The sequence below is a fragment of the Dreissena polymorpha genome, chromosome 11 (genome assembly GCF_020536995.1).
Source record: "Dreissena polymorpha isolate Duluth1 chromosome 11, UMN_Dpol_1.0, whole genome shotgun sequence".
NCBI lineage: Eukaryota > Metazoa > Mollusca > Bivalvia > Myida > Dreissenidae > Dreissena > Dreissena polymorpha.
The window spans coordinates 55,532,991-55,551,725 of NC_068365.1; the positions used below are offsets into that span (position 1 = coordinate 55,532,991).

The 18,735-nt window shown below is 36.9% G+C and overlaps 1 protein-coding gene across 1 annotated transcript in view; it reads right to left on the bottom strand.

Annotated features, from left to right (window-relative positions):
* Nucleotides 1–18,735, bottom strand: part of LOC127849858 (trithorax group protein osa-like) — a 52,163-nt gene that overhangs the window by 16,085 nt on the left and 17,343 nt on the right. The window contains 9 exon segments of the mRNA XM_052382610.1: nt 311–545; nt 2,490–2,690; nt 5,167–5,295; nt 6,036–6,065; nt 6,199–6,215; nt 7,239–8,267; nt 9,254–9,319; nt 10,059–10,145; nt 16,496–16,610. Coding sequence (XP_052238570.1) covers nt 311–545; nt 2,490–2,690; nt 5,167–5,295; nt 6,036–6,065; nt 6,199–6,215; nt 7,239–8,267; nt 9,254–9,319; nt 10,059–10,145; nt 16,496–16,610 — 1,909 coding nt within the window.

The following is an 18,735-nucleotide window of genomic DNA, read 5'->3' on the forward strand; positions in this document are numbered from 1 at the left end:
AACTTGAATCTGAGGTAGGGAGTGAACGGCTGTAGAAATAACTTGATGATATAAAGCCACACAAGAACAACCTGCGAGTTACTCAGGTTTTATGCTGTTTGCTGCTCTTCAAAATCTTACAGATGGATATGAAGTCTTTAAAACTGAATCTGTTAAGAAAGGCCTTAAATTACATTTTCTAAGGGACTCCAAAACGAGTCAAAAAGCGCTTCATAGTGGTTAAGGGTTAATGACCTATACCCAAACAAGGGAGGAATCCGATCATCAATCCACATGATTTGAAGTCAGAAACTCTGCTATATGGCCCTACCATTGTGCTCACCTGGCGAGGGAGCCCTCTGTCGGTGCTTGGCGGCCCTTTTACGCTCCAGGTCGTTCTCCATCTGAGCCAGTACAGGGGCAGGATCCATGTTGCCGCGGTCAAAGCGACACTCGTACGCAAACAGAAACTTGATGTAGTTCTTCTTGAGCGTGAATGCAGCGCTAGCAGAACCACTGACGTTGATAAGACCACAGATCTCCTTCCACTTCTTGGCTTTTGTCACCTGAGAAAACAATACCATGGGCGTAAAGTGTCGTCCCAGATTAGTCTGTGCAGTCCCCACAGGCAAATCAGGGATGACTAAGATCGCCGTGGTCCGCCTAGCCACCGGGAGGTCACGGGTTCGATCCCCGCTGTGGGAGCGTTCTTTCGATCTCCCATATAGACACCAAGTACTGGTTCTAGGCCCAGGAAACAGACCCGAGCTAAAATAAATAGGTTTAAACTAAATCAGGGATGACACTGCCTAAACTGGATTTTCACTTAGACTTCCAAAAAACAAACCAATTAATAGAGGAGGTCTGTCCTTGATTAGCCTGTGCAGACTTTAAGCACTTTATGTACAATAGATTGAACCCTTTTTTCCGAAAGCGAGGTTCAAATATAATGATGGCTTAAAGAGAAACAGAGACCTCATGCAATCTTGAAGATTGATATATTTTTTTGGTAAATATGTCAATTGTTGACAAGTGCACAGAAATACCAAGGTTCAGATTTGTTGATTTATGAATACAGTCAATCTTGAATTAAGAGACCACTTAAGGGAGTAATCAAAAGTGGTCTCTTAATAAAATGGTCTTTAAATAAAAAAGGCCATTCTGGAAGAATGCTTACCCTCAATTTTAATCTATATGAAGGATAATCTCTTTTGTCAACAATGATTTTAACTTTATAATAAAATGAATATAAACACAATACATAAACAATATTTTACTTATAATGTGTTTTATTTTTTCACTTATTATAAATTATCATTTATTATAAATGAATTGTGTGTACAAATTTATTTGCAAAAACAACATAGAAGTGGAAATATTTTTCGCGACTTTTTTTCACCTGACACATTATTTTCCACGTCTTTAAGCACCTCGGCTTTACGCTTAAGAATGTTCTGAATTTGAGTTTTATCGACTCCAAACTTATCTGCGATTTTACGTCCAAAACCCGAATTTTCTCGTTCAACGTTAACACTTTTCGTTTTGACATTTTAATTTCTGCATGTACGCTTAAGGAAATCTGACTCGATTATGATACATAATGAGCTGAAAAAATTAAAACACGTCAATTTAAAACAAACAAACAGACCTGATTGGAAAATTTATTAAGTAAATAACAATGTGATTGGCTTACAAATATCTACTAATTAGCATAATTACAAATTGGTAATGTACGGATTTCGACAGATGATGCCGATTAATAGTTTATTTTCCGCACTTCTCAGGAAATGTTTGTCGCGTACAGTGCATTGTTTCTACACCTGTCTCTTAACGTTCCACATAGTAAACCATTTAAGCTGTAGACTGTGCTTAATACGTTCTTCTATTATTCAACTCAATAAATTGATACGCAGTCTACAACAATACCGGTCAGAACCGGTCAACGAGACAAAGCATAATCATAATGGTTGGTGTGAAAACAAAGCAGAGGTGTAACAGTACATCTTATTGATGAGTGGGCCATTCACCCATTGAATATGATGTGTTCTTCACCCAAAACATGTTGTCCATACAAAATGGATATTATATACTACTTCCGTTTATAACTAGTCAATCAGTGTCCCACTACACTATAACTGTATCTACACTACAGCATGCAGAGACATCTTGCATAATTTATATATTGAACCTTTTCTAATTCAAGCAATTTGTAAACATGATACTGAAATGTAAAATAGAAGCCTAGCTCTGGGAAATACTGCATGTGCGTTAAGTGCCGTCCCAGATTGCAGTCCACACAGGCTAATCAGGGACATTACTTTCTGCATATAGTGGATTTTGTGTCAAGGTGCTTCATTTAAATGAAAAATTCTATACAAACGCGGAAAGTGTTGTCTCTTATAAGCCTGTGCAGACTGCACTCTGGGACAACACTTTACACACATGCAGAACACTTTACACACATGCAGTATTAAGCCCTGTTTTCCCAGGGTGTGGCTCATACACCATACCTCAACCATTCCGCCCTTCTCCTGTACAATCAGGTAGAGTCTGTAGAGGTCGATTGGCTGCTTGCTGATCACCGGCATGTTTGTGATGGGCGTCCCTTTCTCCTCCAGAAAGGCTACGAGTCGGTCCAGCAGCATCTTACGCTCCGGCTCCATCCCCATCTCGTACAGCTTGGTGTAGTCGCCAGCGGTCGCACCGGACTTCTACAAGTAGGGGAGGTAACTCAGGTTAGCATGATGTGATAAATTACGAAAGGGTCAAGCTGCTATGGCTAATAAGTGAGTTTGTCAGCCCCAGGTTTGCATTTAGAAAAGCTTGGAAGTTAATCATTATGTACCATTGTCATCCTCATTTGCAATGGCAAATGCCAAAGTCAAGGTAGTATCTAAATGTCAAAAGGAATATTTATGAGAAACCCGCCAGAAAAACCAGGCTTTATTCACATGCCTAATTAATGGTCTAAGATTAACTCTTGTAGTCTGCACTTGCTAACCAGGGAAGACACTTTCGGCCTAGAATGGATTTTCATTTTGAAGACATCCTATAATCAAACAATTCCATAAAAGCGAAAAGGGTCTACCAAACTAGCTTTTTGCAGAGCACACAGGCTGATCTTGGCCCACAATTTACACATATGCATTTAGCCTGGATTTCCCACGGCGCTACTCATAAATATATTACAGCGTATATTTTATTGCAAACCCTGATTATTCTGTCGAACGCAGCTCTGTCATTGAAATTTATGACAGATGATGTTACAAGGTAAAATTTCACTGGTTCACAGGGTTTATTAAAGAAGTAGCAAGAAATGTGAACTTAACTACAAACCAAACAATGTGAAAAAATAATTTGATGATACATTTGACATCTACTTCAATTTTATTATTAAAAGTTCATTTTAAATGATATTTGCATACAGAAAAGTTTTCATGTTCCATCAGAGATTGTTTTCATAAGAATACTCAATTAAATAAAACGTGCCATAAAAGATTTACGATGAATAACGAGACTAGTGACATGCACATAAAAAGAGAAAAACAACATTTCTTTGACAATTGTACAAAACATGAAACTAGAAACTATTAGAACTAGAACTATGAACAAAGAAGGTCACAAGCTTCATGCAGCCAATGAACATGACAAGTTGGCTGTATATTAGATTAATTAATAGAATGAACAATATTGAATTTGTAAAATTATATTATGAAAACAGCTGATGAAACATGAAAATTTGTTTCATACTTATAGTAAATTAAGTTTGGCAGCATTACAAATTAATATTTAGTTATTGGAATATCAGTTTGTTGCAATTTGTATATTCATTAAATATATATTTTAGATTGCTTCTGATACTGTCAAATGACCAAGCAGATAGTAAATAACAGTCTCAAGTAATATAGGCTCTATGCTTCAGACAATGCTACGGACACATGTTACTGAACAGACAACAAAATGAAGTATAGGCGATGAACATCATGTGTATATTCATGCCAAAAGTCGCAGTTCAGCACCCAATGCTGCAAAGTTGACAAAAGTACAAAGAACCATACTATACGACACATGCACATGTAGAACAGTGAGGTCGTCTGGTGAAACAGAAACAAGAAACATCATGCATGAAGAACAGTGAGGTCCTCTGGTGAAACAGAAACAAGAAACATCATGCAGAATCAAGACAATAGCTCAGTTCCCGTGAAGGGACTAGATCAGGCCAAGAGCAGCAAACTGTGCTATCTGCTGTAAGAACAATCAGCAGATACATCAGTTGTACACTCGATCAGGTGTATTTTCTCAACACTTTACAAATTACATAACTCAAACTTTATGTGAAGCATTTGAAATCAGAATATTTTTTTCAAACAGGATAATTAGTCCAATTATTGTTATGGATACAAGTTTACATTTTGGATGGCTTAGCAAGTATTGAAGATTACCTGGTGAAAAAAAGCTATTCTTAAAGTAAGAATCTAGTCTAAGAGGGATATTTTAAATCAAATAATAAATTGTCTTCAGGACTGACACAAATGCATATTCAATACCCTACAATCTACATGTGATGACACAGACCATACATATACAGGACTATCAAACATACTGATGCCTTTTGCACACGGGCTACAACAATAAAATGTCTAACAGGACTGTCAACAGAACATTCCAACTTCACAGTCACAGACACATCATACTCAAACTCTCTCAATTGTACAGAAAAGTACACAATCAGCTTCTAAGTTCTATGGCAAAATATGGAAATAACAAATATTTTCGTTTTCCTTCAAAACAAGGGAAGTATTTCATACTTATTGATGTTGCATAAAAAACAAAACAAGTGCTGTTTAACTCAACCAAGAAAATGCCCAGTGAACGCAATTCAAGAAGTTGTCTCCCTTGACAAAGATAATAACTAATACAATGTACAGAGTTGTCTCCCTTCTCCAATTTAAAAACTAATACAGAGAATCAGATAAAACTTAAACTGAACCATGAAAAGAAAGCATAATAAAAAATATACTTTTCTGTAGGAAATATCAAGAGTGCAAAATAAAAAACAACTAAATAAACATGAGAACAAGACTAAGCGATGCAACCACCAGGCTGTGGGGGTTTCGTTCCCTCTAGGCTGGATAAATACAGTACACAGTGTTCAACAGAACGGCATGTAGCGCTCATGCCACTTACTGTACTCGACACGCCACAGGGGCTGCCTATATTATCTATATCCTCGTGCGTGCCTGATGACGCTATGCTAGCGCCATCCGGGGAGGGGGCTATCCGCGAATAGGGCAACTGGCTAATACCCAGACCCTCCTAAAAAGCAACAGTGATTCAGAATCATACGGAACATAACTTAATTAAGCCTCGCTTTGGGAACACTGGGCTTTATGCACAAGTCAAGTGTCGTCCCAGATTAGCCTGTGCAGTCTGCACAGGCTAATCATGGATGACACTCTCTGCTTATATGGATTTTTTGGTTTAAATGGATTCTTTTTAAACAAAAATCCAGTACTAGCGGAGAGTGCCATCCCAGATAAGCATCTAACGCACTGCGCAGGCTAATCAGGGAAGACTTCGCATGTGCATTAAGCCCAGTTTTCCAAGAACAAGGCTCATATGCCAGTTTGATGACAATATCCAGTACAATGTAAACTCCTACAAAAGGCAGACAAAAAGGTTATTAGCATATTGTTTGAGAAGTTATATCTACAGAAAGGAAATTAGCAGGACTGGTTGATCTTCAATATTAGGAGTTAAATGTGCTGATAGTGAGTACATTTTGTTCCCAAATAGTTGTAATAACATTTCATCTAAGTACTCCTTATTTTTCAATTATCATTCAATTTCACAAATTTTAACATTCAGCAATTGTCAAACAGTGCTGAAATGTGAAACAAATTGAGATGTAATAACAATCTTTAATTTGTAAAATGTTAAACAAATTGTGTAAACTATTTGGGAACAATCTGTCACTGGTATAAATTGGTAGCTAAACTATTCACTGGTTTCGATATAATGTCAGGCATAGAGGAGAAGGAACAAAGCCGCCATACCGAAGATTTCTTCTTTTTCTCTGGTGGTTCCTACAACGTCCTCAGTGGGGTGGGGCTGAGGGGTAGGGATGCAGTTCTGGAGGACGGGGACAGGGATGGCTGTCGTTGCTATGCACCATCTCCGTGGTGAGGCTTGTCACAGGGCTGGTGATGCTCTGCGTACCATGGTGTTCGTCTCCACTGGAAACCGTGGATGTGTTGTTAACACAAGTATAGAAATATAGGGCATCAAATACAAGGAATTTCCTGTACTAACATCTAGGAGTTGGATGTAGTATTTACAAATACTGCATTTTGTTGTTTTTCTTTAGTTTTAAAGATTTTTCAAAGCAATTATCTATATTGGCTCACATAATGGCCACACTTATTTTCAGTTTTCATGCAATAGAAATTGTTTGACTTGCTGGACATAAATGGACAACTTTGAGGGATGTTCAAGATATTTACACCACCAAATGTTTGACTTATCAGAAAAAAAACCAGTTTCTAGCTACATACATGTAAATGTAAAATCATACAATGACAATTAAAAATTAAAATGTTATGTTAAATCCAGTTTCGTACAGGATAACACATTTGCAATATGACTACTGTCAAGATTACTACTGCAACAAATGTTTGTTACTTTCTTTCACAAATATTTCAGAAACAAAGTTTTTAATTGAAATAATACCCCTAAATAAAGAAACCAAACCTTAAAATGATGTTAACAAGCAAATTCGTTGAATTGATATCCCCCTCCAATATGCTTCTTGACACAAAAGTGTTATATTTGACACTCAGCTAAAAAACCATTTGTTTAAGATACAAAGGGCCATCATCCTCTTATGCATATATATACTCATACCAAGTTTCAATGAAATCCGCCAAAGCACTTCCAAGATATGGCTCTGGACACAAAAGAGCCTATAGTAAAAAGCATTTTTTCAAGATACAAAGGGCCATAACTCTGTTATTAACAGATGGTGTTCAATGCCATTTGGCATGCATCATCCTCTTATCCATATATATACTCATACCAAGTTTCGTTGAAATCCGCCATAGCACTTCCAAGATATGGCTCCGGACACAAAAGTGCCGGACGGACGGATGGAAAGACGGAAGGACAGAAAGACAGTTGGACGGACAACGCCAAAACAATATCCCTCCACCTATGGCGGGGGATAATAATGTATTAATATTAATAAGTAAAGCTTTCCTTACTGATGTATTTCCTACCTCCTGCATTAGCAACAGTTCTTATGGTATGCTCGTGGATATTATTTGTAAAAGAGGCAGGTGAGTTATTATCCATGTTCACATGGCCACCGTGGTGACCAGAGTGGACCTGCCCGGTACCGCTGTCATTGTTCATCAATGGTCCCATAGAGTCGTTAGATTGAGATCCTGCGTCAGAGAGAGTAGAAGCGGGCGTGGAGGAGGGGCGGGGACCCTGGGAATTATTATCACTCATCCCAGGGCTGGGCATTGGCATGTGTGGCGATGCTATTGAATTGTTTTGAATATTGTTATTCACCGAGTCATGCCCGCCCCCTCCGCCACCGCGTGAAGATTTTGACTTTTTTGACTTAGGAGGCGGCCGTTCGTCACCACCGTAATTGTTCACACTGTTAGAATTATTATGCATTTTACCACTAGACGGAGGCACTGGTGACCCAGAGTTCTGGGGGTGGGGTGGGATGTTGCCCATCTGGTACATGTGGCCCAGGGGGCTCATGGACTGGGGAGGCATGCCATGCTGGGGGCCATGCACGGGCATCCCGGCGGGCGGACCATTGTACATCCGTGAGGAGGGTGCCATAGAGCTGGGTTGCTGTCGACCCGGTGTCGGGGGTTGCTGGGTTCTTGCTGCTGTTGCCATGGCAACCTGCGCAGCTGCCTGGGCCCCTTTTATCGGAGTCCCGCTGGGTGTTGGGGGCCCAACGGGGCCATTAGAGCCTACACTGCCCCCACTCACAGGTCTCATGTTAGAATGAGGTGCAGGTCCATTCATCTGCGGCCCGGAGTTGTGCATGCCATTAGGGCCCGGTGGAGCCCCTTGTGAGTTGGGAACCGGACCAGGGCCGTTGAAGTTCCCGTACTGATTGTTCATTCCCATCATACTGTTGGGATACATGTTGTAGTTTCCTCTGTTCATATTGCTGTACATGTGTTGACCCCCTGGTCCCATCTGGCTCGGGCCATTGTACATGTTCTGGGGGTAAGTTTCCCCCCATACCTGGGCCTGGTTGTCTCATTGGGTAGTTGCCTGAAATACACCAACATCATGTTACCATGGAAACAAATACACATACTACTTCTAGAATAAGTGATACACATTGAATAATGTGTCCCTGTTGCAAAAACTGCTAAAAAAGTTGTAACCAATAAAGTATGCCAACAGCTAAAATAAGTGTAGTGATAAAAACCAGACCTAATATTCCTTGCAAACCTATTAATACATCTCTTAAATGGACTGAAAATATAAGGGACTGCCGCTTTCCCAGCTAGGTAGCACAGAAATCCCTTTTTCTGATGACACAAAAACAAAGTTTATATTAATATTATTAAAGTTTGAGGTACTGTCGAGATACCTATTTGTCTTGTTTGACTATGCTGTGTCAAACGTAACAGCAACAACATCTCTTACGTCTTGACTGTGTTCATTAACATAATTTATATACTACGACTGAAACAGTATAAATTAAAAAGACTCCTTGCGTTAAAAAGTGACAGTGTGTACAAAACTGTGCTACTTGTCCATAAGTGTTCAGACTGACTCAGTCATGGACTTGAGGTGTCATCATGTTTAGTGTACAGTTAATACTAGTACATGAAGTCTTGCAATACCTAACGAACTTATAGAATACAAGTGTACATTGTTAACACCTATCAACATTTGCAAAATGAATGTCCAAATTTTAAAAACTATCTGCAATTAACAACATGTACAACAGTATTTTTAGACAAAGAAAATAAATGTTCAAATCCATAAGATTTTGCCATTCTAGACAAACTAAACATGGGATAATGTTTACATATCGTTTTGAAAACTCATATGTGTGCCATATAGAATTTTGAACAGCACTTATTTCAATTAAGTATAAAGGTTACTTACAAAATCCAAATATATCATTCAAAAATATGAAGGTAATCTTGAGTACAACTACTCACATTTTTAACATTGCCTAGTTATTTTCTCATAGTTAAATGTATGTATTTATATGTGTATACCGTACCTTGGTTATATCCTGCGCCCATCTGGTTGGGCCCCATGGGCGGGGGCATCATCTGCTGGTTATAGCCTGCAAGGGCAGATAAACAAGTCAGTCATCGGAAAAATAAGAAGCATGGAGAAGGGCACCAGTGTACAAGTGTTAACGACCATGAAAGGTATAGCCATTAAATATGTGTCAATATAATTTGAAAATCAGGTGTTTGTTTTGATAAACATTCCAAATCTGTACCAAACAATCACCTTACCTTTTTCAAATCTGTACATGTTGCTTTCTATGTTAAGAAGGCATATTAATACATTAATGTCAATTCGTTATGTTATGATTCCAAGTTTTATTACGTTATGACCAGGTTTTCATCTAAAACTCCAAAACAAAATAGAAATTTTTTTTTCACATTATGCCATGCCATAGACAAATAGTACTTTTCAAGGGAAGTTCGAAAGTCTATAAAAACAAGAGATGAGTTTGTCAGAAACACAATGCCCCCTAATGTGCCGCTTTGATTTTTGTTTACCTTTGACCTTGAAGGATGACCTTGACCTTTCACCACTCAAAATGTGCAGCTCCATGAGATACACATGCATGCCAAACATCAAGTTGCTATGTTCAATATTGCAAAAGTTATGAGAAAGGTTAAAGTTTTGGGACACACACTAACAGACACATACAATGACAGACAGGACAAAAACAATATACCCCTGATCTTTCGATCGGGGGGCATAAAAACGACTTAATAATTTTGTAAGCTTAATAATCTACAGTTAAGCTATTCATAGTCCTAGAGCTAAGCAATCGGTGTTTGTACCTGAAGAGGACATTGGTGAGTGGCTCATGCGCTGTGGTTGACTGCCATCGTGTTGTGACGGAGGCCGAGGTGGCATAGGACTCGAACCTGAAACCAACAAGACGGGCTACATAGGGGTGAACAGGGATAACTGACATCATGTGATCTTGCTTGCAGGGAAAACTGACATGTGATCTTGCATGCAAGGATGACTGACAACATGTTATCTTGCATCAATACATTGTAGCACAAATTCATTTAATGTAGAACATGCAGTTTTATGTTTTGAGTTTGACAGTGTTGTTTTCATTTATACAATTGTCTTTGGTTGATAAATGCAAAATCATCAACATATCTCCAGCCAATAGTTATAGTATTGCACTCTATAAAGCCAAGTGAATTTGCAAGCAATTAGTAGTGATTTTCAACCTTAAAACAATATGTCCCCCACTACTATAGTGGGGGACATAAAAATCCCTTTTGAATGCATCTTACAAGCAAGGTTTATATAAGCTCCTTGCAATAGATCCTGCAATGATGATTATGTTCTTGTTCTACTTCTTTAATATATTTCTTCTTTTCTCACCATCACAAACAAATGTTAACATTGCAAATAGATTCATTAACAAGTAATAGCATAAACACCACCAGCTATTAAATTATTTCTTCTAATCTAAAACAATTAATTCTGATCACTCCATGGTATTATAATCAGCTTCCAGCTCACCTGGACATTAATCTCTACTACAATCACACTGCATTCTTGACATAAACACCTGTACTTGACCTTCATGACCTGAGCAAGTGCCAATTACAGCTATAATTAGCCCATGTCAAATTCCTGGATAGGAAATAAAAGCAATGAAACTAGGTCATGGTTTTCCCCTATGGCTATAATTATATTGACATGAAAATATCTCAACAATCTAAGACAGATGCTTTACTGTGTGTCAATAAAGACCATGAATGGACTGTAAACATTAATCGTGAACAATATAGGAAGACAAACAATCCACAGGGGACTATTTTCTTTTGACATTTAACCCAAGTGTGTGCATGCACTTTGATTATTATCCCAGAACCATTAATGCAAACTATTGGGTTTTCCCCCAGCTGTCTAGCACTATTTACTGACTGAAGGCAATAACTGGGCCACTAATCACCTTTCCCTTGTCATGACATAATTAATTTAATATCTGATAATGTGTCTCATTGAACTTACAATGATGAAATATGCAATTAAATGCCAGCGATAATAACAGAACATGACTTTCTAACATTTCATTCATCTGTATTCAGATAGGCTTTGATTAGATCTAATACACAAGAGATTAGTCTCTTAGCTTTTAATGACATCCATTCAAAGGCTGTGCAAATACATGCAGGCTGTGAGAGGTTTAAAACATCGACTGTTATTTATTTCAAGAGTTAAATCAATGACCGCAGATCCTTGGATAATCATGACTATGATAACTTAAATATAAAAATCATATCAGACTTTTCTTAGATTCTATAATTAATTAAATGCTAAAAGGTCGTATAATATAACTATAGACTTTTGTAGTGAAATAACTTTTAAAATCTCTGAAACAACAAAACCCAGATGATCGATCTATGGCTATCTTGGACTGAAAGTCTATACATAGTTCAATGTGGCCACTGGAGTGAAGACAATTTTGACCCCAGGGCCATGATTTCAACAGACTTTGTAGAGGACCAGAATACAATGTCACACACCAAATATTAAACACCTGACCCTTGCGGTTTAGAGATTTGTGAAGTTTAAAAAAAAAATAATTAAAATTTAGTCTGGTGCACTATAGAGGAAGCGTTATCTGAAACTGAGCATGTGGCCTTGAATTATAACACCCACATTAACCCTTTGCATGCTGGGAAATGTGTCATCTGCTAAAATATTGTCTGCTGAATTTCTAAAATTAGCATTTTCTTTGATTTAAAAAAAAGAATACTATCAGAATAGTAAACAGTTTGGATCCTGATGAGACGCCACGTTCGGTGGCATCTCATCTGGATCCAAACTGTTTGCAAAGGCTTTTAAAATTCGGTTCCAGCGCTGAAAGGGTTAAATTTATATTCACACATTTCTCATTAGACTTCATTTGCACTATAAAAATGCTTCCACCAATTTAAATATTATCTTCATTTTTTTTCATCTGGATAAAATATGTTTTAACAACCTATGGAATTTTTAAAAGTAACGTTGATAGTTAAACAAATTTAAGAATTGATTATATAAGACACTGTATGCTGCTTTGGACTAGGGCTATTTTTGTGTTATGTAACTCTTTTACAAGTCTTGCTACAACATCCTTAAATCTGTAAACACAACCCACTTCATATTGCATTCACAGCAAACAACCAATTACTGTATGTTTCAATAGTTCATAACCTAATGGCCTTGACTGGTCAGTGACAAACCAGACTGGCTTCTCATCAATAACTATTCATCTCCGTAACTGGACTTATCACCAAATAGTACATTTCTGACACAGAAAACATAACCATAAACCAGTAACCAGTCTGATGGGAATTTTCTCACAATGTAAGAAACTCACTCATTCATAAAATCTATTAGCCCATCAACCTCAATGAGCTGTTTCATGTTTACACCCAGACAAGTTGTCATTTTCCTACATGGGGGAAGTGGTGGTTAATCTCGGAGATCAGGTTGTCTCTGTCAGTTAAGCGATGCAATATGCAAGATTCATTGCCCATTAAAATAAAACAGAATGTATAACACTATCATCCAGCAACATTTTCCATATTTATCAATAGCGGAGGATACCACACAATTGGTAAAAATAGTTTGATTATATTTTTATTTCACTCAAACATTAAGTCAACACTATTTGTACCCATAGGCAACTACAATGTTTGACATATTTGGAGTTTCAGAGAGAAAATGCACAACGGGTATTAATTTGTTACTATGAATAGATCATTTTGGATTTAACTTTACCCATGCATAATTATTTACATGCACATTAACAACCTTTATGCCATTTGCAGTAACATTATTTCTTTAAAGAAAATCCAAGATGTCATTTGTTTATTGTGTAATTCCTATCAAACTGAACATTGTCTTCGACATACTTGTATCACATACTGGTAATTCAAATGCCAGTGGGTTTTTTTCATTCAAATTTGGGTCCGGTTAAAAGACCCTTTTCCAATTCAAACAAGATGTATTTGTGAAACACTTTGTCCCCCCCCCCCATATATTTGACCTTTGACCTTGAAGTCGACCTTGACCTTTCACCACTCAAAATGGGCAGCTCCATGAGATACACATCCATGCCAAATATCAAGTTGCTATCTTCAATATTGCAAAAGTTATAACCAATGTTAAAGTTTGATGCAAACAAATCAACAAACCAACGAACAAACCAACAAACAGACAGGGCAAACACAATATGTCTCCCAGTATAGACTGGGGGACATATAAAGTATATATTTTTCCCAAATGGGACCGTTAAATTCCCAATGGAGGGTTTCCAAAAACAAATATATACATAAATTTTTATACAAGTCTCAACATTTAGTTCATCTCCTATCTAGTCCTATCAGTTAAACCTTAGTTAATGTAATATATATATATCACTTTTATTCTCAATATTTTTTTTTGTTGTAGCAAAAAATGAAATCATTTATGTCAAAATTTAAGTAAAAATAAAAAGATTTTTCCTAATCCAAAGGGACCCAGCCCCATTCCTAAAACAGTGGAAAAAACAATAAATGCTATAGCAGTAGACAGAACACAAGCACTCAATAGCAGCTGACAGAACACAAGCACTCAATGCTATAGCAGTAGACAGAACACAAGCACTCAATAGCAGCTGACAGAACACAAGCACTCAATGCTATAGCAGTAGACAGAACACAAGCACTCAATAGCAGCTGACAGAACACAAGCACTCAATGCTATAGCAGTTGACAGAACACAAGCACTCAATAGCAGCTGACAGAACACAAGCACTCAATGCTATAGCAGTTGACAGAACACAAGCACTCAATGCTATAGCAGTTGACAGAACACAAGCACTCAATGCTATAGCAGTTGACAGAACACAAGCACTCAATGCTATAGCAGTTGACAGAACACAAGCACTTAATGCTATAGCAGTTGACAGAACACAAGCACTCAATGCTATAGCAGCTGACAGAACACAAGCACTCAATGCTATAGCAGTTGACAGAACACAAGCACTCAATGCTATAGCAGTTGACAGAACACAAGCACTCAATGCTATAGCAGTTGACAGAACACAAGCACTCAATGCTATAGCAGCTGACAGAACACAAGCACTCAATGCTATAGCAGCTGAAGAACACAAGCACTCAATGCTATAGCAGCTGACAGAACACAAGCACTCAATGTAGTGTTTTTCCCAGGCCACTTCAGCGTGGCGAAAAGCCACGCCGCCCTCCCGGATCGCCACGCTGCCCTTTTTAAAGGCAAATTTCGCCACGCGCCCTTTTTTTCAAAGGCAAATTTCGCCACGAAATTTGCCTTACGATCTAACTTGGTCCGCAAAATCAGCTTCATTGATTGTCTGTGACGCTCCGACTGTGCTTGATTTACTCGAGAGGCGTCAACGTCTAATCGACTATATTTAATTGAGCAGATTTAATCTATAACAGTGCTCGATTAGGTCTTACTGGCTGCCCCAAAGCTGTGAATTAGTCATGCGTGAATAACCCCGTGTCAGTATCAATCGATAATGCTGGAGGCTATGTTATACCAAGCGCACTTTTCGCTCGGCAATGTGTACTCCTCCACGATATAATCATTACTTCGGAGACATTTGATGAAAAACTCGATGTTATTCTTGTGGAAATTGTGCTTTGCATGCATTATTCAGTTATATCAAAACATATATTTTTACGCATAATTACTTTTAAATTCACGAACAAATTTATTCTTTATCGTTTTCGTCTTTAAGATAATTAGATCTAATTATTGAAATCATTACCGAGACGTATACCAATTTAACAAAATACGAATCGCGTATACGATTTAACGTTGCTATGCGCACCTGTCGCTTACATCATTTGACATTTTATCAACATGGTGGACTATACAGAATTAAATTGTGACTCGGCAAAAATGGCAAATAACGTCGTAAACGATCGAACTAACGATGGAGATTATACATTAAGAAGGAATAAATGAAATGTCTGTGATAATCAACGATGCATAAAAATGTTTTAGATAGCAACAACATTATTTATTTATTTGTAATCTACTCGGTGGATGTATGTCACGGAAACGAGTGTTTGCATATTGTTAGCGATCAATTTACTCGCAATGTTATTTTAAACATCTGTCGAGATTATTGTTAGAAAATGGGATAAGACAAACATGGTTTCATTTATATGTTAGTGGATCTGTGTATAATCAGATTCATATGCATATATTGCTTTATTATGTTTGTCGTGCTGTACAGTTTATTGAAACAGCATGGAACTTAAATGTACATTGCAAGGTAAATATATTAATATAAATCATAGTAAGTTAAATACATCTATTACCATTAAATGTGCTTGTTTATATGTTATTTTTTCCACAACTGCTTCTGATGCGATTACATGTTTCCCCGTAATTCAGGTATTCAGGGAACGTTTTTGCCCTTTTTTGCCTAAACTGCGCGCTAAAATGCCCTTTTTGAAAGTAATGCGCCATGCCCCTTTGCCCTCCTGGGAAAAACACTACAATGCTATAGCAGTTGACAGAACACAAGCACTCAATGCTATAGCAGCTGACAGAACACAAGTACTCAAACAAAGTATGCTCCAAAATGATGCAAAGATTATCTGCTCTAGAAAAAAGCAGTATGCTTGCATCAAAAATTCAAAAAGGATTTGATTTCCGATGTATTGATAGTTCAAATAATTCTAAGTAATCCATTAATACTGAGGCAGTTTTAGGTTGGGAAGAATCATCACTTTGTCTACACATATAAATTATTATGTAGCAATTAAATGCACATATATTTTTGGTCATACTGCAATACTATTGTATTGTAAATAGAAGCTCTAACTCTGAGCATCCCAGTAGCAGATGGACAGCAGTGAAGGGTTTCCGGCATTAAGCAATCTTTAGGCCATGTGACCCTATTTTGGAACTCGACCAACATATAATTGCCACATATGTTCTGACCAAGTTTCCTGAAGAATTGGCAATAGATGTGAACTATAAAATATTAATTTTGGTCCTGTTTTAGTACACTAAAATTGTACAGCATTAATTGGAGAATAATTGGTGGTAAATATGAATCTGTAGCTTTAACTCCTCCGTCCTAATCCATGTCTGAACGATGCTTAAAGAAAATAGCACTTTTCGATTATGCGGTCGCCGTATATTGACCTCTTATTTATACAAATGAGTCATCTTTTGAAATCCTTGTAAGACACTATGTGATTAAATGTCTACATACCCGAAAGTGAAGGCGTGTTTGACCTTGACCCGACAGATCCAGGAGAGGGCTCGGGTCGCGAGGAGTCACGCATTGGAGTTGCCTCCCCTTTTACATCATCCCCAGGGGAGGTAATCTGTACATAAAACAAGGATGGTGATAATAAGTTGCACCATAATTCTTCACTTAAAATAAATCTCTATTTTTCAACACAAAGGCGTTATTCAGTTATTCTTACCCTTTCTCCAGCTCCCAACTATGGACAAGATCTAGTCTGAAATTTATTTTTATTATGAGTTCTATATAACATAACGACTTCAATACAAACTACAGCACTATATTTCATGTCACTTGTAAACTAACTAGCTAAGGGGAGAAAACTAGTACTCTTTTTTTAACATTGGTTTTTTACACACCTTTCAATAAGATATTACTGGTATCAAAATAAATTCATATTCATGACTGTAAAACAATATGTCCTAAGTGTAAAAGTGTTACTTTCATGATTACAGTTTGCAATGAAGAATATTTTCCTGTTTCTGTACTTCAGTAAAGAACTATACAGGCAGTGTCTAAAGGACAATTTTCTGTTCCCACTAGGTTAAATCAAGCTAGCTATCAGACCTCGCTCAGGTAAAGACAACCACATAAACCAGAGTGTGTGTATAGGTTTTTATAAAGATTCAACTGAGAACCACTGTAGTATTAAAGTGTTCATACTTGTTTAAACAACGCTAGATTTTAAAGCAGATTTTTCTCTCACAAGGCCATTTTCATGTTCTGTAATATTAAAGATCAAACACAATGTATTCTATACATAAAATTTAAAATTGTTTATTATAATATTACATAATATAGAACTGAAACATGTGGCAAACAATTTATCAGCATGACAGCAATTAACCCTTTCAGTGCGGGAACCGAATTTTGAAGGCCTTTGCAAACAGTTTGGATCCAGATGAGACGCCACAAAACGTGGCGTCTCATCAGGATCCAAACTGTTTGCTATTCTGATAGTATTCTTTGAAAAAAATCGAAGAAAATGCTAATTTTAGAAATTCAGCAGACAACATTTTAGCAGAAGACAAATTTCCCAGCATGCAAAGGGATTAACAATCAGAAACCTAAAGGCTATCAAAGCTTATTATTCAATGAGAGGTTATTAGGTACAAAAGACATGATATTTGTACGTCTTACTAGTGATTAGCTCTGCAGGAATGAAGGGGGAGTAAACCATTCATTATGGAAAACTATATCATAATAACGACAATGAAGTAGCCGTTCAAGATAATTGAGTCATAAAAGAATCACCATAATTGCATGAACAATTTGAGGACAAATATTAGGGCATTTAAATTCAATTAATTTAACCCCCCCAAAATAGACAAGCAAAGTGGATTTATTCAAGAACTGTTTACTTCCCTTTCTAAGAAATAACATATTTATTTTGTATTTGTGTTGCATAATTAGATACTATACTGAGATCTTGTATTTTGTTATAACAATAGGACAAGTTAAGAGTTCTGACATAAAACACGCACACAAAACATTTAATAAGTGTTGATTTCCTAAATGGTTCCATAATTTTATTAAGATCCATCAACAAGCTGCTTATCCCTTCTGGCTGTCAATAAGACTCATTAATTTGCCAGTGAGATGTGCCCATTAATTTGGGAATCAGAAGGAACCCTCATACTTGTAAAATATTGCACAATTGTGCATAGTAAAAACGCAAGATTGGGTTTACTTTGCATTGTAAAAGTGGAATATTGGGAAATATATATTGCATGCATAAACTAAAACTAGTTTTATTTAAGTTCACATTTACGCACATTTTTTGTGATATCAATTTTTAATGATTCACCTTATTCATGATCTATAACCAAAGATTTACAATTGAATATTTTCCCATTAAGTAATATGTAATGGTATGTAGGACTTTGTCATGTTTGATTTAGGATTGTTTCAGTCAAATTAGGACTAAATAAACCATACTTAAAATAGAGATAGGACCCTTTGCATGGACCCTGATATATCTATATTACTTTCTTTAAAAAGTCCCATTCATCAAGACCAAACAATAAACAATACCAATATACAAACTCAACACACAACAATGCAATTCATCCTGCATTTCTGTTAATAATAGAACAGTCAGATACATCTTACAATGTGAGGCTATTACATAGTACGTTCTTCAAAAATTCCCTGAAGGAAAACATGACACTATTATGACATTAAAATAACTTTTAATAACAAAA